We start from the raw sequence: 27,266 nt of genomic DNA on the forward strand, positions 1-27,266 counted from the left end.
CGCGATCAGGAGTTTCAACAGTAGTGTGGATTCTTGATCCGTTTCGCCATCACTGTTGACACGCTTGCTTGAGCTCAACGGAACCACAAAGCCAAGTTGTTGGGCATCTTCGGCGAAATTTGTGCCCAGCGCATACGCGATGCTGCAGCGCAAACATGACACGGTCTGGAGTGCTTCCAGAGCTAGAAATCTGCCACGTCACTGAACGTCACTGGATTAGTTTCAATTTATATACGCAAGCATGCATGAGGCAGTCCCGCACTCTGCGATTGAGCATACGACTAAGCCTCCTGGAAGCCACGAGCGACGCCCTGCTCCTCAGCCTGTTGGGATGCGAAATAGTTGAAAATTTGCTCCAGCGAGGTCTGCGAGACGCTGTACTCGCGGATGTGCATCTTCTCCTTGACGTCTTCGACTAGGGCAAATACCTTGGACAACCAAAGCTCGTCGTTCGCGCCACGCAGCTTGAACCGGCAGAAGTCGTTCTGGCGCTCCATCACAGTCACGCCGCCGTGGCTGAACGAGTAGCTGAGGAAGTGGAGCAGCGCATCGAAGCGAGTCTCCTCCAAGCACCACGAGAGGAACGCCTCGGCGCGAATGTATCCGTCGCGCTCAAGCACGGCAGCGATACCGTAACCTGTCGGGTGCGACGCCACCACTCGCTGCGCCAGCTCTTGGTCGCTGAATGATCGGCACTTGTCCTCTAAATCCGCGCGGGTGACCACCTCGTTAGCACCTCCGAAGTGCTGGTGCACCAGCTCGTCCAGCTCTTCCTGTGAAGGGTTGGCCAGCTTGACGTCGAACACCAACCCATCGCCAAAGCGCGACTTAAGGTGCTGCACGCTGCCCAAGCAGCGAAGGCGACCACCGACCATGATACCGACGCGCGAGCACAACGCCTCCGACTCCTCCATGCTGTGAGTGGTAAGTACGATCGTCGAGTTCTTGCCTCGCGTCGAGATATCGGCGATCACGTCCCACATAAACCGTCGACTGACCGGGTCCATACCGGTGGAAGGCTCGTCCAGGAAGATGATGCGCGGATTGCCGATCATAGCGATAGCCACCGACAGCTTGCGCTTGTTGCCACCACTCAGACTACCAGCCAACTTGTTCTCGAAGTCACCGAGGTTCAGCTGGCTGATCTTGTCCACCACAACGTCGTTGAGTTGCGACCGAGGCACGCCCTTGATCGACGCGAACAGCTCCAGGTGCTCACGCACTGTCAGCAACTCAAACAAGGCGTCAAACTGCGGGCAGTAGCCGATTTGTCGCCGAACGTCGATCTGCTGCGTCAGGATGTCGAATCCTCCGAGCGTTGCAGTACCGTGAGTCGGGAGCTCGTCGCCCGTCAGCATCTTCATAGTCGTCGTCTTGCCGGCACCGTTGATACCAAGGAAGCCAAAGCACTCACCGCGCTTCAACCCGAAGGACAGATTACGAACCGCAACCTTGCCACCGCGATACACCTTGCGAAGACCAGCGAGCTTGACGATGTCGCCATCAGCCTCTCCGTTAGCCACGCGCTCCGCTTCTTTCACGACGTCAACGTCTTCCTCGTACGGTTCGTCAACAACGTTATCGCTGCCACTCATCCAGTCCTTCACCTTGGGGAACGTCATGGCGTAGTCGATGCCGACAGCCAAGAGTCCATACAGAATAGCAGTCACAAACAGGTAGATCATTTCCCACCCCATGAGATCCGTGCTAAACGGACTCGACTTGGTTTCGTCGCTTTCACGAATAGTTGTCAGCTCGTTCAGCACCAAGTTGAGCAGTCCGTAACCGAGATTGAACAGAGGTGAGAACCGCCAGAAGAACACCAGCACCGCGTTCACATCCTTCGTCGACTCGATCACATCCAGAATGAACGCCACCACCATCAGCACCACTCCAAGGACAAAGTTGATCATAATCGTGTAAGTCTGCGACGAAGCGTGCTCCTTGAACAGGTACGACAGGCAGTACGTGAACGGGCAGATCGCAAGTCCGAACAGGATGAGCAGGACAATCACGGCAGGGAACGTCTCCGACGTGCAACTGTTGCAGGCTGAGCTGCCAGTCATAGAGTCAATGCCGAAGCCCTTGATCATAATGATCGCTGCCGCGCACGGGATCAAGTACAGGAGGAAATCCCACAGGAAGTTGGACAGCCAAAAAGCACCTAGCGAGACACCAGACACCAGCTGCTGGTGCTTTGAGTTGTGGCTCGCTTGCTTCTCCTTCACCAGGAACACCACGATGGACGCGGGGTAGTACGTGAAGGCAATGCAGATGAACAAGCATGCCGTAAACGCCAGGAACGATCCGAAGAGCGCCTTCGTGTCGGCAGTCAGCGGCAGCGGGTGGTTGTTCACGACCAAGTTTACGTTCGATGCATCGGAGCTGGAGTTGGCAGCGAAAAAGCGGTAGATGGTCTGGTCCATCAGAGCCTTGAAAATAATCGCTCCGTGTGTGGCAGTAGTGTTGACGAAAATGTTGTAGCCGAAGAGGTTCTTGTCGCTGTCAGCGTGCACCAAGTACGCACCATACTGGCCCTCGACCGTTGCCGTGTCAACACCGTATCCGCGGTTATACACTTCTTCACCCAGACGCAGGCCATAACCAGTGGCGCCGGTAGTGTTAACCGCAGGGTTCGTGTATGTCACGCCGAACACCGTTGGTGAGCTGGAGTCGAATGCCGGTTCAGATAGCGCGAGTGCTTCAGTAGCAACATCGGTGAAGTAGGACCGACCCATGGCACTGCTGCACCACTGATCCTCCGATGTACCAGGTTGGCAGAAGTACGGCGTCGGAGTCTCTGTTCCGTAGTCAAAAGCATCGGTAGTTAGTGGCAGGTTAGGGTCGTCCTTGGTGAAACTCGTTCCCTGAAGAAGGCCCAGCCCAACCAGCAGCAACAAGATGGGCAGGGCCAAACTGTAGAAGATCATCTTCTTGTCGCGTTTAGCGTAGCGGAATCTCTTGAGGAAGAGTGCCCACAGATGCGTCATGAAGAATGAGCTAGTCTGCTCCGGGACTGCACCAGTATCACTTGATGCGGTAGGGCTGGAGGCAGGTGTTTCTGGACGAGCTCGGTTCCCAAGCGTGTGCTGGTTGCCGTGGTCATCAGCTTCAGCCACCTTAATGAACACCTCTTCCAGCGTCGTCACGGAGACACCGTACGACAGCAACCCAAGCTTCTGGAGGTTGTCGTCCATGTCGGCAAACATCGATGCAAACTTGGACGAGCTTGTCAGCGGCAACTGGAACGCGACCTCGCTACCAACGTTGCTTAGCAACTGCGCTGTCGGTACTCGCGACGTCACGAATGAGATGACCTCACTGTCCTTGCAAGTCGCATCGTCCTTCACCAGGGTCAAGTTGTAGCCTGCTCCAAACCGGTTCTTCAAAAAGAGAGACGAACCACAGCAACGCAGTTCACCCTCAGCCATGATAGCGATACGGTCTCCAAGGATATCAGCTTCGTCCATGAAGTGTGTCGTCAGCACCATGACACGGTCGTTGCGGTTGTTCAGCAGAATCTCCCACGTGCTGCGACGACTGTACGGGTCCATTCCCGACGTGGGCTCGTCCAGGAACACAAGCGAACTGTCACCAAGGAGAGACACAGCGACGGACAGCTTCCGCTTCATACCACCAGACAACTCGGTAGACTTGACGTGACGCTTCTCGGTCAGTCCGACCTCACGGATCTGCCTTGTGATCACAGCATCCAACTCTGTCTTCGTGTAGCCCTTGATCCGTCCGAAGAAAAGCAAGTGCTCCTCCACTGTGAGTTCTTCAAAGAGAACATCGTGCTGGAAGCACAGACCCAGAGACTCGCGAATTTCGTCCATGTCTTCCTTCACAGACAGCCCACGGAAAGTTGCATCTCCGCTCGTGGGTGCAATCATGCCGGTGAGCATAGAGATCAGCGTCGTCTTGCCTGCGCCGTTGTGTCCCAGCAAGCACGTGATTTGATTCTTGTACATGGTCAGATTCAGCCCCTGCACAGCCACCTTCTCGCCGCCGGGAACGGGGAAAACCTTACGCAAACGCTGAACTGCAAGCACTTCGCCCTGACGCTCCTGCTCGCGAAGCTCCGCATTGACTGGTTCAATATTGTGGTTTACATCCACAGATACGCTGTCCAGCAAAGCTTCAGACGGGTGATCAGCATCCAGCTTGACCTTTAGTTCTTCGCGGGTTTTGCGTCGGTTTCTCCAATACGACGGAGACACGGGGAAATACCACTTCAACGTAGTACCGTGCTCCTTCGGAACCACCTTCTCGAAATACAGTCCAAGCAGCGTGTAGAGCACCGTGTCGAACGCGAACATGAGCAGCGATCTACTGAAGCGGAAGTTATCGCTCAGCACACTCGCGTTCGAGAAGTTTACACCGGTCCCCGTAGCTTCGAGATTCGACAGCACAGTCACACCAAGCGACAGCGCGACTGGGGACAGAATGCAGCCTACCGTCTTTTGGTTTTCAGCCGTCTCCGTCGTGAACGCAGCCGACACGAAGTACATGAGGAAGAACAGCACCATACCAACGAACGCTCCGACGCGCGCTTTGCTGAAGATCGTGCTGATCATGAAGCCGTACGCCAGCACACTCAGACTGAACAGGAAGAAGAAGAGGAAGATCAGCACCACGGAGCTGTTCGAGAAGAGGCCGGCCATACCCATAAGCGCCTGCAGAATCGACCCGACGAATAGAATCAGGGTGTACGTCATGTACCACGACACGACAATGGCCTTCTCCTTGACTCCGAGGATCTTCATGTACTCGCGCAACCGCAGCTCCTTCTCCTGGATAAGCACCACCAAAATCCGCGAAATGGAGTACAGGTACGACAAGATGAACACGATCGCGAACACATCCGACACTTGGTCGTAGAACGGGGAGCTGATGTACGCTTCAATGGGGAAGGGCATCACCGACACGCCCAGATACGGCTGCGGTGTCTGTCGAAGCGGCTTCAGCAGCGCCTCCAGTGTCTCGTTCGTGAAAAACTCCTTGACACTCGAGAACGTCGCGTCAGCCCCCGCAATGTTCTGAATAGCGTAGTCGATGATCACGTCGTTGTCCAGCGACGACAGCAGCGCGTCATCTAGTTCCTTGGACGCTTCGGCCGTCGTCTGCGGGCGTTGGCACACACCCGTCGTCGTCTTGGTGGCCGCGTCCCACTCGGGCATACACGCCACAAACCTCGTCACCAGCGTCTGCAGCGTCATGAAGCCCGTGATAGTGTACCTGGTGTAGTAATCCATGCTGATATCCTTCTGGAAGGGCGACAGCTGCGGAGGGTCCCCACTCGTTCTCGGGACGAGTCCAATGGCTCCACGCCGACCAAGTGTCGAGTTCAACCTCACCGTGTACTCAATGTCCTGGAAAGAGCCAATGTTATCGTCCTCAGGGTATGAGTCGAACACGATGCCTCCGTAGATGTGGGGGTTCTCCTGGCTCGACGCGTAGTCGTTGCCACTAACGTACTCCTCGAGGGCCTCCTCCGTGTCGAAGAACTGGAAACTCTCCATCAACGACGGGAACACGGCTGACGTGGACGTGTTGCGTAGATTGAGCCTCGGGTACCACAGCTCCATGGTCTGCATGAAGTAGTCTCGCGTGAAGGTGTTGTCCGGCGCAATAGCGATTTTGTATGGCGACACTTTGCCCGCGCAGGAGGTGGGCACAGCGTAGGCCGAGGTAGGATCGATATCCACCATCCCGCGTGCAGTGACGCCGGTAGTACAGTTCTCCAGGTCTGCAGAGGACAGTTCGTCCATCTTCATGCCGTTGGAGATGGACAGACTGCCCATGTACAGTAGAATGCCCCAGAGCGACGTCTCGTGCATGGTGAACTTGGGTAGAGCGGCGGGGAGACCGGCCACCGTCGTCCCCGACGTCTGGAACAGGTTGTAGGACGTTCCGAGCGTGTCGTCGTCGGTGACGCTGCTGTCGTCGCTCCATCCCTGGGGCACGCTCACGTCGTCCACGAGGGACTTGAGCAGCCCCATGATGAGGATGAAGACGCAGGGCAGCGCCACCTCCATGAACGTGGCCACGGGGTGGCGCCGCTTGAGCGTCCAGTTCTTCCACAGCAGCGTGCGGATGAAGAGCCACGTGGTGCGGCGCTCGGCCAGCGGCGGCGCGCTCGAGGAGGGCGCCAGCAGGCCGTCCTTGCCGCCCAGCATGGCGGTCTGGGACGACGACCGCGTCTTGTCCATCGTCCGAGGAGTGCGCACTTGCTGGCGAAATACGTTGTGAGACTGCGGCCGTTGCGGCTGAAAGCGAAAGAGTGTTTGTCAGTTCGGACAGTATAGTGGAATCGAGTGTTTTGTGGTTTATAGACGACGTGACGTTCGGCCGCCTTCTGCAGACGGCGGCAAGAGACAGGCTGGCGCTACCACTCAGCTTGGCATAGAACCCTTTGACCGGCGAGGTTGCGACGGTGCCGAGAGATTGAAAGGAGGCGGGGCTGCTGCTACCGGTACTGGAGATGGAGGGTGGTGCTTGCGTGGCTTGACGGAGTATTTGCCGTCGCGGGTGAGCGACTCGCTCAGCGAAATGGAGATTCTGGATAGAGGATAAGGATTTCGCCAGTGTCGACGCGCGGCTAAGGAGGCAGATGGCGGCACCGCAATGATCGAGCTGGATGGCATTGCGATCGTCGAGCAGCAAGGCCGACCATCAAGGAGGGACGCGCCTACAAGCGTTGGCATCGCGGAGCTCAGAGCTTGGCGGGGATATTGACGCAGGAGCTGTTAATTCGCGTCGATGACTTGATATCATGCAGAGAGCGGCCGTGTAGCCTCAAAGTGTACCATCATTCTATGGTCTCGGACGTGAAGCAGAAGCTGGCAGATTACTGGCAGAAGTCTCCACACAGCACAGCTTCTGCTGTGGAGATTCCAAGTGCATGTATGCATGTACTGTAGGCTGCAAACAGTGCGTCACCATTGCGGTTGGTCGGTCGCTGCGGGTCTTGGGGCCTTGGTCATCAAGCGTCGAGTGTGCGTCTTGGCCTCAACTGTCCCGGCGGTGCCGTCGCCGAGTCGCTGCAACCAACGGCCCCGTCAAGCGCGCATCGGATGGATACATGCACACGTCCTACGGCCGCCGGCCGGTAGGCTTCGCGCCGGGAAAATCCGCCGACCGGTCGGATGCGGGAATCGAGAAGGATCGAGAGTTCTTGCATGGGTTGTCAGGTTTACCAAGCCGTGGTGGTCAAATTTCCTAGTAATCGTGCTAACTTGAAGTCGCTCGCATGCTCGCAGTTGAAGCGTGAAGGGAAAACAGAGTCGAGTTGTATGGTACCTAATAGTTGACGATACCAACTTGGTATTCTCATGTATGCCGTTAGATGGCCTTGGCAATGATGCTACAGTATATGCGAGACTGTGCTTATGACCTTTTGGAGTTGACGGAAATATTAACAAAGAAAGATGCCAGGACGTGGCACTTGCCTTTGGCATGTAGATCAGACTATCACGAATTCCGTCACCAAAGCGTGTTCGGATATCTCGTCAAGCAGATTGATCGATTAATGAGTTGGTATGAGTAGCAACGCAGCGGTGTAATAATTACACAAAAAAAAAGAATCGGGAATTTGTTCGCGCTAATAGCGTGCGAGTTGAAACGCGATCTAGACAGGAGGAGGAACTACTACTATGGAATCGTCGGAAAAGGAAATGAAAACTACCTGTCCAGTGGGCGTGCCCCTCAGGGGGTGTTCGAGCTGTCACTAAGCGACACTTTTGCAACGCCATCCTGCACGTCCGCGATCGAGTCCTCTTCCTCCTCCTCCTCCTCCTGTGCGCCTGCACGAACGATATCCGCAAAGCTCGGGGCGTCGTCCGCGACCCACGAGAAGCGCGCAAAAAGCTTCTTCGAGTCGCCACTTGCTGTAGCGCTGTCGATGCGGCTGCGGCGTCCCACAGCCTGCGTCGTGAACTCCTCTGAGAAGTAGGTGGTGTCCGTGTTGCTCATAACGTTGGGCAAGATCGGCGGCTGCACCTTTTTCTGCTCCAGCAGGTGCCAGTCGATGCCCTTGAAGAAGGTGTGCTTCTTGATGGCTTGCACGCCCTTCACCTGGAACATGGTCGACTTGCCAGAGCCCAGGCGTTTGTCGACGTTTCTTTCCAGCAGCTGCTTCAGAATGGAGTGGGTATCAGGCCCAAGCCACTTCGGAAGAGGGAGCTTTGCAAAGTGAACGCTGATGTCAGTAGGGAGTAGAACCGATTTGCGAGCTGCAGTTAAAGATTACTCTTACCTTTTCGTTCAAGATCTTCTGGTGGAGTTTCTTGCGGTTCTTGTGTCTGAAAGGCGGGTAGCCCGTCACCATTTCGTAGATAAGCGCGCCCAGCGCCCACCAGTCCACTGCCTGGTTGTATGCCTTGCGGCGGATCATTTCCGGTGGCATGTACTCTGATGCACAAAAGAAGAAGAATCGTCAGAAATTGGTAACAATCGTGTACATAAGTCACAGGCACTCACCGTTCGTGCCGCACATGGTACTAGTCGAGTCGTCCTCCTACAATACCACGGAACTTATTAGCACAGCAACCGCTCTTCCAGAGGTGCGGCTTCAACTCACGTCAGCCATTTCTTTGGCGAGACCGAAGTCCGTAAGTCGAATGTGCCCATCAGCCCCAAGCAGTACGTTTTCAGGCTTCAGGTCGCTGTACAACATTGTTCAAAAGCCACAGTAAAGTTCACCGGGAGTAAACGTCAGCATCAGAACCATAAGAAACAGCAAAATAATGCAACCTTACCGGTGAATGATGCCCTTCGAGTGCAAGTGCTCCAGCGCCAGCACCATCTCCGCGGCGTAGAACTTGGCGGAGCTCTCGAGCAGCAGGCCTTCCTTGTGCAGGTGGTGGAACAGCTCTCCTCCGGCGACGAACGGCATGACCAAGTACACATTGGACTTGGTCTGGAACGCGTATCGCAGACTGATCAAGAACGGGTGGTTGATCTTGGTCATAATATCCCTCTCGGCCTGCAGGTACGACACCGAGTTGTGCTGCACAATGTACTTGTTCGACACGATCTGCAGCACGAAATGCCCCCATCAGTCCACGCTCCCTCGCCTCCTGCCACCAAACCAACCAAACCGAATCCGCTCTCTCCATTGCACGCACCTTCATGGCCAGGATCTCGTCCGTCGGCTGGTGCCGCACCTGGATGACCTTGCCGAATGCGCCCTGACCGATGACGCACAGCAGATCGAAGTCTTGTGGCCCCACGGGGCGTTTGTTGGCCCCAGTCAAGCTGCTGGTGCTATCCGAGGTGGACGAGACCGACGACGAGGCGGGAGACGCCAGCACCGCTGCGTCCTCGTTCTCGGCCTCGACGATGGGCTCGTTCTTGCGGCTCAGGCGCTTGAAGGTGAAGCGCCGGCCCTTGGATGGCTTCTTGGCAGCGCGCGGCGTGGACGGAGCCTCGCCCAGCACCTGCGGGGCCTGCGGAGGCGCCTTGGCGGCCGCGAAGTCCTCGGTCTCGGCGCGCGTGAGCGTGGACGGCATGGCGAGCCGGTGCCCGGGGCTAATGGTTAGTGACCAGTAAGTGCTGGCACTGACGTTCGTCTGACGCTTTCACTGCAGCTGTCCCGGTGGTCAAGTCGCTGATATTAATAGACTGCGGGGTGGAATGTATGTCGATTTGTATGGTCAGTGTTGTGAGGTGTAACACCGAAATGGGCAGGACGAATCGGACGCAGCAAGTGAAAGCTGTGACATGGTGCGGTGTACCAGTGGTACCACTGACTGGGTGGGTTCAGATGATGTGGTCCACATACATAGTACAACGGCTCAAGTTGAAGCGGCGCGGCGTATCTTTTCAGATCGGATCCGCGTCATTTGTGCCACAAGGACTCGCTTGGGGAGCTTGCTGCGGTGGACTGGGCTCTATGCGTCGTCGCTTGTTGCCGCGCTGGCTGGCGCTTGTTGCGTTGATAGCGCTGCTGTCAGTCGGCGCTGTCGTGAGTCAGGACGTGGATGCATCGGCTGGAAGTGGAGGGGAGTCTGATTCCAGTCCAACGAGCGATAACGCAGTGGCTACGAGCACTGACAGTGCGTTTGTGGATAATGACTTGCTATACGGAAACGTCAGAACCGTGCTTGTTCTAATCTGATGCCGGTGTGCTGTGTGCGTGTAGATGGCAGCAAGAAGACGCGCAGCTTCGTGGGAGCTACGCGGGGATCGGCGCACGCGCTGACGTTGACGACCTTCTTGACGGACGCGGCGCACCTGCACTATGCCGTGCTACCTGCGGGCCAATCGGCGCTTGATGCTGAGGGGATCAAGACTGCAGCGGCGCAGTGCCGCGTTGATGCTTCTGAGAGTGATGGCAAACTGCCTGGAGGCGACACAGCGGTGACGCGACGCTGGCCAGGGACAAGCAATGCGGTGCAAAAGGCTCAGAGCACAGCCGCTGTGGCTGCGGAGACGGTGACTGTGCCCAAGGCGCAGAAGGTGGTGAGCGCTGTGGAGAACCTGCTGCCCAACACGAGCTACGACGTGTACCTCGTCGCGGAGGTGATCGGCAGCAACGGCGTCTTCGGGCCAGTGCAGTCGGTGCTGCAGTCCTGGACGCACCCGGAGCCACCAGCTATTGACGTTTCCTTTGTGGGCCCAGCTAATGCTTCGAGCGATACGGTGCTGGTCAACGCAACGCTGTCGACTCCGGGACGCGCGTATTTTGCGCTGGTCCCGAGTGATGCGAACGTGCTGATGATCTCGCCTGAAGATATGGCGATGAACCGCACCAGTGACGTTGGAACCTCTGGAGCGCACTTCACACTGCACAATATTCCATTGGGGACCAACGGCTCCTACGGTTTTCAAGAAGTCATGGGAAGTTTGACACCCGCGACATCGTACGACGTGTTCGTCATGACGGAAGCCCCGGGCAATGGACAAGTTCGGAGTGAGGTGAGCCGCCATCCAAGTTATGTCCGCACCCATGCGCTCGCGCCTGAAGTAGCCACATTAAAGTGCTCCCCCGTCAACGCGAGCGCTTCTGCTCTGGATGTGAGGTTCAAGCTGGACGTGGATCATAAAGATATCGATCGCGCCAGCCCCGACACGTTGTCGTACTTCAGGTACGACCTGCACTACGAGGTCATCGCGCTGTCTGACAACGCCGCGAGCAAGAAGCAGTCTACAGTCACATCCAGTGCTGCCACGACTACAGCAGGGACGGGAGCGACGCGCAGTACTGACGACATCAGTGCGCTGAAGAATACCACAATACGCGGAGTGTTTCCCACGCAGAACTTTTTCAGCATGGAAGAGTTTCATGCAGGTCTCAAGGCAACTCACCACGCCAACATCACGGGACTCCAGAGCGGAACATTGTACAAAGTGAAGTTACGCGCTGAGACTGCGGGTAGCAACGGCCTGTTCGGTCTTCGCGAGCTCACAGCGCAGGCGAAAACCCACGAGGAGGCGCCTTCAATTGTTGCTGCCACCGTCCAAGCCACGAACAAAAGTGTGAACTCTCTGACACTTACAGTGGACTTGGCACGCTCTCGAGGGAACATTTACTACGTCTTAACTGGTAAAAGTGGGTCCAGTGGCAACCTCCGCAGTGTGTTCCAGCAAGCTACGAGTGTGGAGAACCTCCGTCATCTGCTCCATGAACGATTTCCACGAGAATTTAGTGAAGATGACGTTGTGACTGGTGTTCTCAAGTTCTCATCGGAGGAAACTGTCAGCACAAGCACCCCAACTCCAGATCCAAACCCAAGATCAAGACCAAGCGCAGGTGCGAGACCGGGAAATGCTCCAGAGGAGAGTTCTGAAGAAGCGTTTCGACAGGAATTTGAGATCACGGGCCTCACGGACGCAACGTCGTATTCAATTGCGCTGCTACCGGAGACAACGAAGAGCTTCGGACTATTCGGACGCGCGCATCGCAATCTGCTGGAAGCTACTACGAACGAGAACGCCTCGGACGTTGAACTTCGCTCAATGAGGCCAGGCCACGGCAATATTTCTGCCATTGAGCTCGAAGTCAGCATGACCAAGCCGCAAGACGTGCTGTTTCTGTGTCTACAGCCAGTTACAATTACCTTCGAGGCGGCTAAAGACGCTGATGGCATGAGTTCGGACTCTTGCCGTGAAGTGGAGAACAGGGAGAACTTCGAGCTATCCAGAGGCGCTTCAAACCTTTTCACCTTTACGGTGGGGAATCTCAGTGAGGACACGGAATATCGCGTTAGTCTTTACGCTGAGAATGTCCGCCGCAATGGCGTCCTCAGCGAGCGCAGTGAAGAGCTCACCGTGCGAACACACAAGAGCGCACCACACATCGTCGAGACTTCCGCGCAACCGACTGCTGCTAGTACGTCGCAAGTCGAAGCTCAAGTGACTGTGGAGCCGGATTCCTCCTGCATCGTGCACTATGTTGTCCGTGAGGCACAAGATGCAATCGACACTGAGGAACGCAAGCCTGTGGAAGCTGCAACAATTGTGCAGCACTCGTCCGAAAGCACTACAGACAGTCGTCCTCACTTCCAGCATCGCTTACCGTCATCGTCTTCTCCGTCTTTCGTTAGTGGTGGGAACGTATTTTCTGCTGATACTGAGGTGCAAACGAACTTCGTTGTAGAAGGACTGAGTGCCAACACAACCTACGAGCTGTTCGTCGTCACGGAGACCAGTCGCGATGGGAACAGCAGCGGCGTGTTTGGAGAACCTGCTGTCTTCAACGTCACCACTCACGCTGTCGCCCCCAAGATCGTGCTTGCGACTGTGGATCCGGTGCCAGGAAGCACCGACAGTGTCATCATCTCGGCGAATCTCTCACACCCTGGTATGCTGCACTACTTCCTGAGCGACGTGGACTTTGCAGACCCTGCGATCATCAGTCACAGCGGTGAGAAACACACGCCGCACCAGCTACGGGGCCAACTCCAGGTGCTTGAAGAGCACATTTTGATGGAGATTATCAATGGAACGAACGACACGCGACCGACAGAGCCCCTTACGTTCGTGCACAATACGACGGTGGGTGGGCTCAAGTCAGGCCGAACGTATCACGTGTCGCTCACAACGGAGACGTACGGCAGCGATGGAGTATTTGGCGAGTTTCCGCCCCCAATCCTCGTGAACACGCACCTCGGTCCTCCTGTGATCATCCCAGAGACGCTGTCGGTGCACGCAGTGGGTGGGTCGAGTTCCGCGTTGGCTATCGACTTCCAGTTGGATCGATTTGGAGACGTTCACTACGCGCTGTTCTTCCGCGGCCTTGTGCCGGATAGAAGCCGCCAATTCGAAGAAGACCACAAGGCTGAAGTTAAACCTTCAGCTGCAGCAGAGGACAAGAAAGATGGAGAAAACGAGACCATCGCGATTTGGCCGCCGCTAGAGAGCACGTTCGACCTTACGGAGCTGACCGGGCCGATGCTCAAGGCTGCAGAGCTCGAAGATCTGGGCGTGGGTGTATGGGTGAATGACACCATATCCGTCTCCCGAGACGACGTGACCCGTGGCAAGCTTACCCACAAGAAGATCGACAAGCTCCCAGCCAACGCATTGTTTGACCTATGCCTCGTAAGTGAGACTGCTGCTAGCGGGGGCATTTTGGGGTGGCCCTTGGATGGAAGTGCGAGTGCATGCCACCGCATCGCGACTCATGCGGACTACACGAACCAATCGAAGCTGTTTGACGAGATTTCCGTGCACGCTTTGAGTGGCCGAACTGACGCGGTGCGCATCAACTTGAATGTCTCCAAGCTTCTCAATGCCCCGCAGACAACGGATACTGACGACGGAGACATCATGGATCGATTCGCCCGGGCAGCGGGTAGAGTACCCTACTTTGTTCTCCTTGATGCAAAGTCAAAGTCTGGGCGTGACGTCGGGATTTTCTCATCGCATCGGGGTGAGGTCACTAACGCCTTCAAGGAGGCATCCCCGGGTCGTGGTGACGGAGTTGTTGCTGCTGGAATGCTGGCGAATATCGCGGCTGAGAATGCCACTGCACTCCGGATTGAGCAGGACGTCTTTGGACTGGATGCCAACCACGAGTACCTGCTGTTCTTCGCTTACGAAACTAGCGACAGCGATGGCGTGTTCACGCGCGTGAACCCGCACAAGCACCGAAGCAACGACTCGCGTTTTGAGAACGACGGCATTCCCGTGACGACATACGAGGCGGCTCCTCGAATCCTCAAGGCGAAGGCGCAGCCCAGCTTCGGCCACACTACGCAAGTTACGGTCAAGCTCGACATCGCCTGTGATTCGTGCGAGAGCGCGATTGTCCACTTGTTGGTTTTCCCTGACGACTGCAAGCTCCCGCGCTCTGTGGATGACACGCTTCGACTGGACCACCTCTCTGCATCGGAAACCAACACGACGGTCAGTACGCCTCCAGGCAACGAAGAGAATGGAGATCAGTGCAAGATCCCGCTAGTCCAGAAGCGCGTGGAGTTTGAGATGCCCGAGCGTCAGCACAGCCGCAACGGCTTGGAAGAAGAACTCGGAGGTGACCAAGTGCTCTCCCCCACCACCAGCTACGTCGTGTTGCTTGCGGCTGAAACTGTGGACTCGCAAGGCGTGCTGAGCGAGAAGTTCGAGGAGCCATTGCGTGTCCGAACTCACGCTCCAGCGCCAAGTTTTACAGAGATTCGCTTGGAACCTCGCATAGGGTCGACGACGGAGTTGCTACTGAAATTTGCGCTGGATCGTCCTGGAGAAGTCCACTACATGCTCGGCGTGTCGGACAACGCCGAGTTCAATGTAACGTCACCACACAACATCAGCAGCAAAGGCACGGCGAAAGGAGATCGCCATGGACACGCCCGAGACGTCCACACTTACCGCCAAGAGGTTGTGCGAACGCGACGTAGTGTGACCTATTCGGACGGAGAGCATGTAGAGCTGCTGGACTACTTGCTGCCAGGCACGAGCTACAGCCTCTTCATTGTATCGGAGGACCTACCGGCAGACCACGGCGTCTACGGCTCGATTCACGAGGTGAAGGACGTGTCGACATTCGCCAACGCTCCGATCCTGCTGGCTCACACGGCGTACCCGACTCCAGGGACCACCAAGACGCTCACGGTGGACTTTCGGATGAATGCTCCGGGCATTGTGTACTTCTCCGTCGTTGCTGTCAAAGTCTGGGGTCTCACACATCACGTGGCGAAAGGCAGTGACCGCTATGGGAACCGCTTGGCGCTGCAAGATGAGCTCGTGGCTCAGAAGAACTTGGATGTGGACAAAGAGAGCATGGAGCTTGAGAGCGACAGCGGGTGGAGAGAGCAGATACTAGAAGTCCCGCAGACCGGAATGAACTACACGGTGCACATCGTAACGGAGACGAAGGGCAGTGGAGGCATCTACGGCACCGTAGCCACCCACGCCAGCGTCCGCGCTCACTCCGATGCTCCGGAGTTGGCGAACGTGTCGGTGAACCCGACGGACGCCCGTGTAGATGCACTGACCGTCAATGTCACGCTCAGTGACCGGGGCCACGTGCACTACATCGCACTACCCAGTGGACGTGGATCGACACCTCCGTCCGATGACTTCTCAGATGAGTCGGCGGGGCTGAGTGTGCTTGCTAGCGGTAGTGTGGACGTCAATGAGACTGCAGGCAGCGCCCAGGAGACCAGTTTCAGGATCACGGGGCTCAATGAGGGAACGAAGTACGACTTGTACTTCCGCGCGGAGACGTTCGAGAGCTTTGGCGTGTTTGGAGCGTGGACGCAACAGGCTGTGACAACTCGTACTCATGGTCTTCCTCCAGATGTGCTCCCTGAGGCGGTTGAGTGCAAAGTTACGCCTTCGTGCGAACACCGTGGGCGCGAGACGGTGAGTCCGTATCTATAGGAATTCATGATGTGTGCTTATTCAACCTAACACCTTGTGTGTTTACAATTTGCAGTGCTCGCGCAAGGCCAACACGTGCGGCAAATGCCTTGACGGCTACACAGCGACTAGCGATGATGAGACGTTGGAGACCAATGAGCCATGCGTGAAGCTGGAGCCTGCGACCGAAGGTATTATCTAATCATGACGACTATTTCTTTGCGAGTCAGTAGCTCATATCGCGTTCATGCGTACAGATAAACGTGGCCCGACCATCAAAATCAACGGGATCAAGCGCAATCCAAACTTGCACTTGTCCGAGGTTGAGCCCGAGCACAGGGAGGAGCAGGAGCAGGGGCCTCTGTATTCCGCGCCCGAAGAGGAGCTGCCTGCCCCAGCGCAACAACAGTTCGAGCAAGAACTAGTACAACAAGACGCAATGGGACCGATACCCGAAGACGTTGAGGTGATGCAGGAACCTGTACAGGAACCGACGCCGGACGCGGCAAATGTGCAGGAGATTGCAGCGGAGGAGCTCTCGGAGCCGGCGGACATGGTGCAAGAACAAGTAATGCAGGAGATTCCGGAGCATCAACCTGAACTGGAGCACCCCCAGCAACAGCCGTATGTCGGACAAGAGCAAGAAACAGCGGCCATGCCTGATCAACTCGTCGTCGACGTAGGCATTGACGCCCTTGGCCAGCCTGAAGTCACACCCGAACATGAACCAATGCCGGAGTCTCAAGAGCCCACGGGAGGGTGCCCACTGAACGCGCAAGCCACCGCTTCGGGTCTTTGTGAGTGCATCCCAGGGTACGAAGTCGACGAAGGCGGCACCAATTGCGTCCTCTCGCGGATGGCCACCGCCTCTGAAGCTGCAGCCACGGCTACGTCGGATGCGTTCGACGCCATGAACCCCCACCACCCGATTCCTGGCCGCAGCTCCCCCTAAACTTCCAGGCATGATCAGTTGGGGGCATAGGATACAATAGAACGTATTCATAGCGCTATTGTGGATAAATCTGAATCAATAAAAAACGCTACAGGTCATGTCATTTGTTCCCCATGTCGTAGCAAAGCATCCAAGCAATCCCAAGCAGAAAGAAAATTAAAAGACTCCCACCCCCACAACCGCTCCCCCTACGCCTCAAAACACCATTAGTCCGAGATTTGGAGGTTGGGGATACCTCGAGCAATCTGGTCGCCCACAGCACGCGCCATCTCCTCGTCGGGGCCGAGCATACTCTCAACGTCATAGTATCGCTGAATGCTATCCACAATGGGCCCGGATGCGCTTTTCCCAGTGACCGATGGAAGCATGTCCCGCAGTTTGCATCGCGTAAAGAGCCTCTCGGTCGGTGGGATCAGCTTCTTCATCACCGCAAAAGCTTCGTCGGGGTCGGAGATCAGCGCCGAGTACACCACCGTGTGCGTGTCGCTCTTCTCTCCAACCCAGAAGAACCGCCAGACACTTTGCAAGTCCGTCAGTAGGACCGTCACGGGGTCACACGTGAGTACGCTCAGAGTGATGAGCTCCGACACAGCCTCGAAGGCGTCACTCTCCTTCGCCGTCTTCTTCACTTCAATCGCCAACTTGGACGACTCAACGCATGGACCAAACATATCTGGGTGGGTCTTCACCACAGCTCCCAGTACGATCAGATCCGTGTGTCCACCAAGCTCAACGTCGGTGCCAGGGATCACGGCCGTGAGGAAAGTCGACTGTCTGTTCACCGCAAACACGCACATTTTTTTCTCCGACAGCACATCAGCGAGGTGGGTCTCCAGGTAACTGCGGTACGAGTCGCGCTGCTGCTCATCGGTTAGCTTGGCGATACTTCCCCACTGGAACGGCTGGATTCCAGCGCGTTGGACTTCGACTCCAGCAAGTAACTGCGCCTTGTCCACACTACTCATCGAGACGTTCAGCTCCTTCATGACGGAAATTCCCTTGTCAAAGTCGGCACCAAGCTCCGAGTGGGTATAACGTCGATACTCTCCCTCGAATGGCATGTTCTCCTCTGCTGGCACGCCCCTTCCAATCTGCAACTCCACGACTTCCACAATTAGGGCGTCCTCACACGAGAAACCAAGCGTCCCGATCCCCGTTCCCCCGTCTAGAGACCCACCCTTCGGCGTTCTATTGAACGCCTCGCCGTTGTTGTACGCCACGAAGTTGGCCTCCGAATAGTGTGTTAGAAGCCCTCTGTGCCGCGTATACACCGCTGCTAGGAAGTCTTCGACGGTGAAGGCTTCGCCCGTCGATTCAACCCGAAACGTGCGCTCGCTAGGGAACCCTTCGAGCTTCATCTGGTAGAAGACATCTCTCTTCGGCACGACGACGAGCAGTGGGGCGTTCGGGAGCCCAATGTCTTGAACAGAGGCGATAGCACCCAGATGATCTTTATTGACAAGTTTTTCTTTGCTCTCGTAGACTCGGATCCGAAACTCCGGGACTCCTTCGAGAACATTGTTCCTGAAGCGACGCACCAGGTCGTATAGGAAGTCTGCGACCGTATTGGCGTTCTTCACGTAGAGGGCCTGACAGTCCTCGACGGGGGCGCCGGTCGCGTCCACCAACGTAAACCACGTTCTGTGCGCCATCGCTGCAAAAACACTGAATGAAGTTCTGTGGATAACGAGGGCTTGAGGGGCAAAAGTGACACTGATAAATGGAGAATGACGATCAAAACCGGACGGCGAAAGACCCCATTCAGCATATTTCGTAGCCATGGCGCAGAAGACGTGGGCCAAGCTGGCGTACTCGGATGGTCGTGCAGTTCCAGTTGATCATGCTCCTACCTTTGGCGATTTCCTGGTGGCTCTGAAGAACCTTTTCGGGGACAGTTACCTCGCTGGAGTCTCTCCTTTCAACATCAAAGTGAACGAGAGCCAAGAGAAGCTTGAAGCCAACGAGAATATCACTTCTACCGACGCTCTCCAAAGACATGGCAGGACCGAGACCGACCCGCTGCTCCTCCTAGTGCCGAAGAGAGATGTCTTCTACCAGATGAAGCTCGAAGGGTTCCCTAGCGAGCGCACATTTCGGGTTGAATCGACGGGCGAAGCCTTCACCGTCGAAGACTTCCTAGCAGCGGTGTATACGCGGCACAGAGGGCTTCTAACACACTATTCGGAGGCCAACTTCGTGGCGTACAACAACGGCGAGGCGTTCAATAGAACGCCGAAGGGTGGGTCTCTAGACGGGGGAACGGGGATCGGGACGCTTGGTTTCTCGCGTGAGGACGCCCTAATTGTGGAAGTCGTGGAGTTGCAGATTGGAAGGGGCGTGCCAGCAGAGGAGAACATGCCATTCGAGGGAGAGTATCGACGTTATACCCACTCGGAGCTTGGTGCCGACTTTGACAAGGGAATTTCCGTCATGAAGGAGCTGAACGTCTCGATGAGTAGTGTGGACAAGGCGCAGTTACTTGCTGGAGTCGAAGTCCAACGCGCTGGAATCCAGCCGTTCCAGTGGGGAAGTATCGCCAAGCTAACCGATGAGCAGCAGCGCGACTCGTACCGCAGTTACCTGGAGACCCACCTCGCTGATGTGCTGTCGGAGAAAAAAATGTGCGTGTTTGCGGTGAACAGACAGTCGACTTTCCTCACGGCCGTGATCCCTGGCACCGACGTTGAGCTTGGTGGACACACGGATCTGATCGTACTGGGAGCTGTGGTGAAGACCCACCCAGATATGTTTGGTCCATGCGTTGAGTCGTCCAAGTTGGCGATTGAAGTGAAGAAGACGGCGAAGGAGAGTGACGCCTTCGAGGCTGTGTCGGAGCTCATCACTCTGAGCGTACTCACGTGTGACCCCGTGACGGTCCTACTGACGGACTTGCAAAGTGTCTGGCGGTTCTTCTGGGTTGGAGAGAAGAGCGACACGCACACGGTGGTGTACTCGGCGCTGATCTCCGACCACGACGAAGCTTTTGCGGTGATGAAGAAGCTGATCCCACCGACCGAGAGGCTCTTTACGCGATGCAAACTGCGGGACATGCTTCCGTTGGCCCGTGGACAGGGCGCCGGTGGGTCCATTATGGAGAGTATCCAGCGGTATTATGACGTTGAGAGTGCGTCGGGTCCTGATCTCGAGTTGGCGCGTGCTGTGGGCGACCTCATTGTCCACCATCATCAGCTAAAGTAGTGAGCCAAAGTAGGCCCATTACAAGACCCACCGGGCGCGGCAGGCACGGGAGCCTCGGCCCTACCTGGAAGTATGGGGGTGCCTGGCATGACGCCCCAACCGACACCGCAGTACGTCGGGAGTACGCTGGGCCAGTCATGTCGGGCTGAAAGTGTTTGAGGCGGTGGGTTTTATTTTCTTGTTCGTTGTTATGCAGAACTCCTTGGCTAGGGAAGATATGCTAACACATGTGAATTAAATGAAATGAATAAACACTGTTGATTCAACAGTCTGTAGTGGTGTTTGCTTTTGACTTATCTCCTTCACGATAGCGACCGCATGAAGCTTAAAGTTTAGGGGAAGCTGTGGCCAGGAATCGGGTGGTGCGAGTTCATGATGTCGAGCGCCGCCGACGTGGCCGTGGCCATCCGCGAGAGAACGCAACTGGTGCCGCCTTCGTCGACCTCGTATCCACCTCTTGCTGCCTCCTACGTCCTTCTCAACTGGACACCCGGAAAAGTGCTGAAGGATCCATTGCACCATCCGCAAATCGGCGCAGCGAACCGCCTGCATCAACGCGAGAAAGAACTCCCACTTGTAGTAATGCTTTTCGCTGCGCAGCAGTTTCGCAACTGTCCACCGACGTCCCTCGACGTCTCGCCGTGGATGATGTTGAAGACCAAATGGTCCAGAATGTGATTTGTGCATTGAACGGGTTTGTGATTTGTGTGTGGACTAGAAATAGACCGGCATACCTTTTTTGTTAATACGTCCGCCCAGCGGACGGGCCCGTCCGCTGCATCCACTGACTGAACGCCAGTCATTTACTTCGTGTGGTTGCTGTTAAAACCCTCTGCAAGACGACATCGCAATGCGTGGCGTGACGTCAGGCTGGACCTGACAGGCGGCGCGCCCAACAGAGGCCGTGCGACCGCGTGCGGCACGGATTCTGGTCTGCTCTAATAGATGTCGATAGGACAGCTCTGCAGGATTCGTCCCCCAGTGGTCCAGTTTGCATGGTGCAGGGCAGACTGCGCTAATCACCCGGTTTAGTTCCTGTTGTCGGTGTGTATCACCTCTTAGGGGATGTCCACCACGCTACCCAAGGTCCCAGCAACTGCCGCTCTCGTATATGCATACACAGCGGCCACAGAAGGTCGACCAAGCGAGCCTGCCACGCCGCGTATCAAACGCTGCGAGCTTCGCCGATAGACCTGTGTGAAGTGTCCACGCGATCTGACCTGTTTCCCTGCTTTCATCACTGCTTCTGATGCGTCCGCGCGACCGACTTCGAAGCTGCTTTCCGTGTACCATGCTTTGATCAATGCTCGTTCTTTCAGCGCCGTAGTATATTCCTCCAACGCAATCAACCACCAACGTGTGCGTGTCGAACTTCTGGTACACTTCCTGAGATTTATGACAATAACGTGACCAATGCGCCGTTACTCGGAGCTGATAGACGCTCAACCACTGCAAGACGTACGCACGCATCGTCCCCAATCGTGCAACACACGCCAACACCACTTATCTGCAGCCACGTAATCCACGACGCCGCCATTCCTGCCGAGCCAAAACGAGTGGAGAGCGCCCCCGCCTTGTATCCAACCCACTACGCAGCGATACGACGCCCAACACCAACGCGAATCGATAAATAACTGTATATTTACGGCGCATGCACGCTCAGAGGAGGGCTTGCTCCGCAAGTTCGTCGCCTTCCACGCTCGTCCGCAGTCTACCCGAACGCCCTTCTCAGGCAGAAGATCCCAGCGCGAATGCCCATCGTCTCTGCTGAGTCATTTCGCCACGCGGGCGACAGCTTCACCAGCGTGAGCTTTGCATCGCACACGTGCGCGCCTCTTTCGCACCAAACAGCACCAACAAACGCCTGCTCATCGTCCACACACGCAATTCAACGTCGTCCGAGGCCACGCGCGATGCCACGGCGTGCTTTTGTCGTCATCTAGCGTCCGCTGTTGTTGCTGCTGCTGCAAGGCCGACCTGTAACTGCCTGCAGACGATGTAACCGTAGACGAGTCGAGCGCGCATCCCCTCTATAAATAGCTGCCCCCTTCACCAGTCGCCACGTCAGGGTCGTTAGCCTGGGGCGCTCGGCTTCACGTCGGCGCCGTTGCCTGCCCTGCGTGTTCGTCCGTCCCGCTCCTTTCCGAGGGCACCTGCGCCCTCGGCCGCAAAAAGCGGAAAGAGTTCCGAAGAGCTCCGCGCAGAACACGGCGCACCAGCACCACGCATTTACGGAGCCCCGGCTCTGCGTGTTGGGCGGCTCCTGGCCACCGGCCGCACACTTGCTTTTTGTATTGAGACCGATCTTTGGCGTTCGGCGCTCACTGGTTAAAAATTACGGCAGCCAATAGAAAGGCCACTGAACATTTAACTTGCACTGAGTGAGGGGACGCCCATCGTCAGGATTGACCGCCCGTCCACTTTTTCGTCCACTCACTGAAACCAAGTGAATTTCGCGCCACACCACATGTACACCACAGATATCGCAACTCCCCGACGGTTCAGCCGTGTTCAGCGGTCTTCGCGAGCCTTCAACGCGCCTCTAGGTCGCTTGGTGTTGGTCTTTGGAGCTCGTGAGCCGCGCGCGCACTCGCCACTAAGACTTCGCCTTTTGCCAGCAAGAGCGCAAGCAGCACCACACCGGGACCATCACTCCCGCTCCAAGCTTCAACCCCACACCCTCCTCACACACACACACAAGCAGCATGTCCTCGGTGTCCTTCTCTGAGCCCGCGGCCGCCGCGCAGGCGGCGCTGTCTCCCGTGGGCGGCGTCACTACGGACGACGCCACGCGCGCCTCGCTGGTGCTGGCGGACGGCACCACGTACTCGGGCTACTCGTTCGGCGCGCAGCAGAGCATGTCGGGCGAGGTGGTGTTCAACACGGGCATGGTGGGCTACCCGGAGGCGCTGTCCGACCCGTCGTACCGCGGCCAGATCCTCGTGCTGACGTACCCGCTCATCGGCAACTACGGCGTGCCCGACATGGACGTCAAGGACCAGTTCAACCTGCCCAAGTTCTTCGAGTCGAGCACGGTGCAGATCTCGGGCCTCATCGTGTCCGAGTACTCGTTCCAGCACAGCCACTGGAACGCCGTCAAGTCGCTCGGCGACTGGCTCAAGGAGCACAACGTGCCCGCGCTCTTCGGCATCGACACGCGCATGATCACCAAGCGCATCCGCTCGCTCGGCGCCGTGCTCGGCAAGATCGAGTTCGAGGGCCAGCCCGCTGAGATCGAGGACCCCAACAAGCTCAACCTCGTGGCCCAGGTGACCACCAAGGAGGTGGCCGTCTACAACAAGGGCGCGTCCCCCAAGATCGTGGCCTTCGACTGCGGCATGAAGCACAACATCATCCGCTACCTGGCCTCCAAGGGCGTCGAGCTCACGGTCGTGCCCTACGACTACGACCTGCCCAACAGCGAGCTGCAGTACGACGGCATCTTCATCAGTAACGGCCCGGGTGACCCGACTATGGCCTCCAAGACCATCGAGAGCATCCGCTGGGCCATCAACCAGGAGAACCCCAAGCCCATCTTCGGTATCTGTCTGGGCAACCAGATCCTGGCCCTGGCCGCCGGCGCCACGACGTACAAGATGAAGTACGGCAACCGCGGCATGAACCAGCCCTGCATCGACATGCGCACCACGCGCTGCTACATCACGCCGCAGAACCACGGTTACGCCGTGGACTCCAACTCGCTGCCCGAGGGCTGGAAGACCTTCTTCATGAACGCCAACGACAAGTCGAACGAGGGCATCATCCACGAGCACAAGCCCTTCTTCTCGGTGCAGTTCCACCCCGAGGCCTGCGGTGGCCCCACGGACACGGCCTTCCTCTTCGACATGTTCATTGAGAAGGTCAACACCGCCCCGGCTAAGCTCACGGTCATGGACACGTCGCTGTACGACCGCCCCACGTTCTCCAAGGTGCTGCTGCTTGGTTCCGGTGGTCTGTCCATCGGCCAAGCCGGCGAGTTCGACTACTCCGGCTCGCAGGCCATCAAGGCCCTGCGCGAGGAGGGCGTGACGGTCGTCCTGGTGAACCCCAACATCGCCACCGTGCAGACGTCCAAGGGCTTGGCCGACAAGGTGTACTTCGTGCCCGTGCGCGCTGAGACGGTGCTGGAGATCATCAAGAAGGAGAAGCCCGATGGCATCCTGGTGAGCATGGGTGGTCAGACCGCTCTGTCGGTTGGTATTGAGCTGTACCTGAACGGCGACCTCGAGCGCCACAACGTCCGCGTCATGGGCACGCAGATCGAGTCGATCATCGACACGGAGGACCGCGAGAAGTTCTCGGAGAAGCTGGCCGAGATCGGCGAGACCATCGCTCTGAGCCAGCCTGCCACGACGGTTGAGGGCGCCCTGAAGGCTGCCAACGAGATCGGCTACCCCGTGCTGGTGCGTTCGGCTTTCGCCCTGGGTGGCCTGGGCTCTGGTTTCGCCGCCAACGACGACGAGCTGCGCACGCTGGCCGTCAAGGCCCTGCACGGCTCGGCCTCCAAGGGCGAGATCAAGCAGATTCTGATCGACCAGGACCTGCGCGGATGGAAGGAGGTTGAGTACGAGGTGGTGCGCGATGCCAAGGACAACTGCATCACTGTTTGCAACATGGAGAACTTCGACCCTCTGGGTATCCACACGGGTGACTCGATTGTCGTTGCCCCCTCGCAGACGCTGTCGAACAGCGAGTACTTCAAGCTCCGCTCGACGGCCCAGAAGGTTGTGCGCCACCTGAACATTGTTGGTGAGTGTAACATTCAGTACGCCCTGGATCCCAACTCCGAGCGCTACTGCATTATCGAGGTGAACGCTCGTCTCTCGCGCTCGAGTGCTCTGGCCTCGAAGGCTACGGGCTACCCGCTGGCCTACGTCGCGACCAAGATCTCGCTCGGCATTGACCTTGTGTCTATCAAGAACAGCGTGACCAAGACGACCACTGCCTGCTTCGAGCCCAGCCTGGACTACTGTGTGGTGAAGATGCCGCGCTGGGACCTGAAGAAGTTCTCGCGCGTGTCCAACGACCTCGGTAGCTACATGCTTTCCGTGGGCGAGGTCATGTCGATCGGCCGCAACTTCGAGGAGTGCATCCAGAAGGCTGTGCGCATGGTCAACCCGAACCTGGACGGTCTGGACGGCGACGCCGTGGACAACGAGACGAACCCTGAGGTGCTTGACGCCCAGCTGAAGCGCCCGACCGACGAGCGTCTGTTCTACGTCATCTCGGCCCTGGACGCCGGCTACACGATTGACCGCGTGCACGAGCTGACCAAGATTGACAAGTGGTTCCTGTCCAAGCTGGCGCGCATCTCGACGCTGCGCAAGGCGGTGCCCAGCTACTCGCTGGACACGCTGTCGGAGCGCTTCGTGCGCACTCTTAAGGTGTGCGGTTTCTCCGACCGTCAGATCGCTGCCAAGCTGCCGAACGCGACGCCCATGCAGGTGCGCGAGCGCCGTAAGCAGCTGGGTGTGGTGCCGTGCGTGAAGCAGATCGATACGCTGGCCGCTGAGTTCCCTGCGCAGACCAACTACCTGTACATGACGTACGGCGGCTCGGAGGACGACATTCCGATGAGCGAGGAGGCCATCGTGGTTCTCGGCTGCGGTGCCTACTGCATCGGTTCGTCGGTGGAGTTCGACTGGTGCGGTGTGAGCGCTGTGCGCACGGTCCGCGAGCTGGGCAAGCCCGCTATCGTGGTCAACTACAACCCGGAGACGGTGAGCACGGACTACGACGAGAGCGACCGCCTGTACTTCGAGGAGCTGAGCCTGGAGCGCGTGCTGGACATCTGGGAGCGTGAGCACCCCGAGGGAGTGATTGTGTCGGTCGGCGGCCAGATCCCCAACAACCTGGCCATGCCGCTGTCCAAGGCCGGCGTGAACATCCTGGGTACGGCCCCGGAGAGCATCGACCAGTGCGAGGACCGCAACAAATTCTCGGCGCTCCTGGACACGCTTGGCGTGGACCAGCCCCGCTGGGCGGAGGTCAAGGAGATGGATGCCGCTCTGGCGTTCGCCAAGGAGGTGCAGTACCCCGTGCTCGTCCGCCCCAGTTACGTGCTGTCCGGTGCTGGTATGATCGTCGCCTCGGACGAGGAGCAGCTGAAGGACTACCTGGACAGCGACGCCGTCAAGATGTCGCGCTCGATCAGTGTGTCCAAGTTCATCCTGAACGCCAAGGAGATCGAGTTCGACGGTGTGGCCAAGGACGGCGCCATCCTCAACTACGCCATGTCGGAGCACGTGGAGAACGCCGGTGTGCACTCGGGTGACGCGACGCTGGTGCTGCCGGCGCAGAAGCTGTACGTGGGCACGATCAAGCAGGTGAAGCGCATCGCGAGCGCCATCGCCAGCGCGCTCAACATCACGGGTCCGTTCAACATCCAGCTCATGGCCCGCGACAACGACGTCAAGGTGATCGAGTGCAACCTGCGCGCGTCGCGCACGTTCCCCTTCATCTCCAAGACGTTCGACCTCAACTTCATCAACCTGGCGACCAAGGCCATGATCGGCCTGCCGGTCAAGTCGGTGCCCATCGCGCTCATCGACATCGACTACGTGGGCGTCAAGGCCCCGCAGTTCTCGTTCACGCGTCTGCACGGCGCCGACCCGAGCCTGGGCGTTGAGATGGCCTCGACCGGTGAGGTGGCCTGCTTCGGCACGGACATGCACGAGGCGTACCTCAAGGCTCTGCTGAGTGCCGGCTTCAAGATGCCCAAGGAGAAGAAGGTGCTCATCTCGATCGGCAACCAGGACATCAAGCGCGAGTTCGCCGAGGGCGCGCTCACCCTGCAGGAGCTGGGCTACACCATCTACGCCACGCCCGGCACGTCTGAGTACCTGAACGCGCAGGGCGTCAAGACCATCACGCTGCGCAAGCCCTCGGACCCGGAGAGCGACCTGCCCAGCGTCATCGACTACATCTCGTCGGGCAAGATCGAGCTCGTGATCAACGTGCCCGAGGGCACCAACCGCGAGGAGCTCACCAGCGGCTACAAGATCCGCCGCACCGCCGTCGACTTCGGCGTCTCGCTCATCAACAACATCAAGTGTGCGCTGCTGTTCGCGCAGGCCATGCAGAAGGTGCGCAAGCTCGAGATCTGCAACATCTCCGAGTACTACGCCATGCCCACGATCGGCTGGCGCCCCGGCCAGAAGCTCACGGCGCGCAAGATGTCCATCTTCTAAGCTGCGACGAACCAAGTAGTGGTAGCCTCCTAGGTAGTAGTAGTTACTGGCCCCGAGCTTGTATTGATCCATAAGTGCATGTAATATTCAACTTCGCACACAAACTACATTGGTATCTG

The 27,266-nt window shown here is 57.4% G+C and overlaps 6 protein-coding genes across 6 annotated transcripts; 3 read left to right on the plus strand and 3 right to left on the minus strand.

Annotated features, from left to right (window-relative positions):
* Positions 1-281: 281 nt before the first annotated feature.
* On the minus strand, positions 282-6,212 carry PHYSODRAFT_328010 (ABC transporter lipid export ABCA family; the record flags this gene model as incomplete). The annotated part of the gene is made up of 1 exon (XM_009524255.1): positions 282-6,212. The coding sequence occupies one exon, from the start codon at positions 6,210-6,212 to the stop codon at positions 282-284; it is 5,931 nt and encodes a 1,976-aa protein (XP_009522550.1).
* Positions 6,213-7,684: 1,472 nt separating this feature from the next.
* Positions 7,685-9,519, minus strand: PHYSODRAFT_354246 (hypothetical protein). The gene is made up of 6 exons (XM_009524256.1): positions 9,129-9,519; positions 8,760-9,037; positions 8,582-8,666; positions 8,482-8,518; positions 8,258-8,412; positions 7,685-8,184 (listed from the first exon to the last, which is right to left on the minus strand). Exons 1-6 carry the CDS (start codon positions 9,510-9,512, stop codon positions 7,708-7,710), a joined length of 1,416 nt encoding a protein of 471 aa, XP_009522551.1. The 5' UTR covers positions 9,513-9,519; the 3' UTR covers positions 7,685-7,707.
* A 600-nt stretch (positions 9,520-10,119) lies between these two features.
* On the plus strand, positions 10,120-16,759 carry PHYSODRAFT_496619 (hypothetical protein; the record flags this gene model as incomplete). The annotated part of the gene is made up of 7 exons (XM_009524257.1): positions 10,120-10,464; positions 10,556-10,559; positions 10,892-10,982; positions 11,166-15,810; positions 15,884-15,998; positions 16,065-16,375; positions 16,430-16,759. The coding sequence occupies 7 exons, from the start codon at positions 10,120-10,122 to the stop codon at positions 16,757-16,759; spliced, it is 5,841 nt and encodes a 1,946-aa protein (XP_009522552.1).
* Positions 16,760-16,980: 221 nt separating this feature from the next.
* PHYSODRAFT_415690 (hypothetical protein) lies at positions 16,981-17,622 on the minus strand (the record flags this gene model as incomplete). Its single annotated transcript, XM_009524258.1, has 1 exon — positions 16,981-17,622. A coding segment is annotated over one exon (642 nt), but the record flags the coding sequence as incomplete, so codon positions are not given.
* A 916-nt stretch (positions 17,623-18,538) lies between these two features.
* On the plus strand, positions 18,539-19,957 carry PHYSODRAFT_328014 (crn2-like protein; the record flags this gene model as incomplete). Its single annotated transcript, XM_009524259.1, has 1 exon — positions 18,539-19,957. One exon carries the CDS (start codon positions 18,539-18,541, stop codon positions 19,955-19,957), a length of 1,419 nt encoding a protein of 472 aa, XP_009522554.1.
* A 2,705-nt stretch (positions 19,958-22,662) lies between these two features.
* On the plus strand, positions 22,663-27,147 carry PHYSODRAFT_496117 (hypothetical protein; the record flags this gene model as incomplete). Its single annotated transcript, XM_009524260.1, has 1 exon — positions 22,663-27,147. The coding sequence occupies one exon, from the start codon at positions 22,663-22,665 to the stop codon at positions 27,145-27,147; it is 4,485 nt and encodes a 1,494-aa protein (XP_009522555.1).
* Between the last annotated feature and the right edge of the window lie 119 nt (positions 27,148-27,266).

Source organism: Phytophthora sojae (assembly GCF_000149755.1).
Source record: "Phytophthora sojae unplaced genomic scaffold PHYSOscaffold_3, whole genome shotgun sequence".
NCBI classification, from domain to species: Eukaryota; Oomycota; class Peronosporomycetes; order Peronosporales; family Peronosporaceae; genus Phytophthora; species Phytophthora sojae.

Excerpts from the sequence above, each read along its gene's own strand:
- PHYSODRAFT_354246 (XM_009524256.1), bottom strand. The coding sequence starts at position 9,512 with ATGCCGTCCACGCTCACGCGCGCCGAGACCGAGGACTTCGCGGCCGCC. Across the intron at positions 9,038-9,128 it reads ACGAGATCCTGGCCATGAAG|ATCGTGTCGAACAAGTACAT; the intron begins GTGCGTGCAATG and ends TTCGTGCTGCAG. Across the intron at positions 8,185-8,257 it reads AGAAGATCTTGAACGAAAAG|CTCCCTCTTCCGAAGTGGCT; the intron begins GTAAGAGTAATC and ends CACTTTGCAAAG.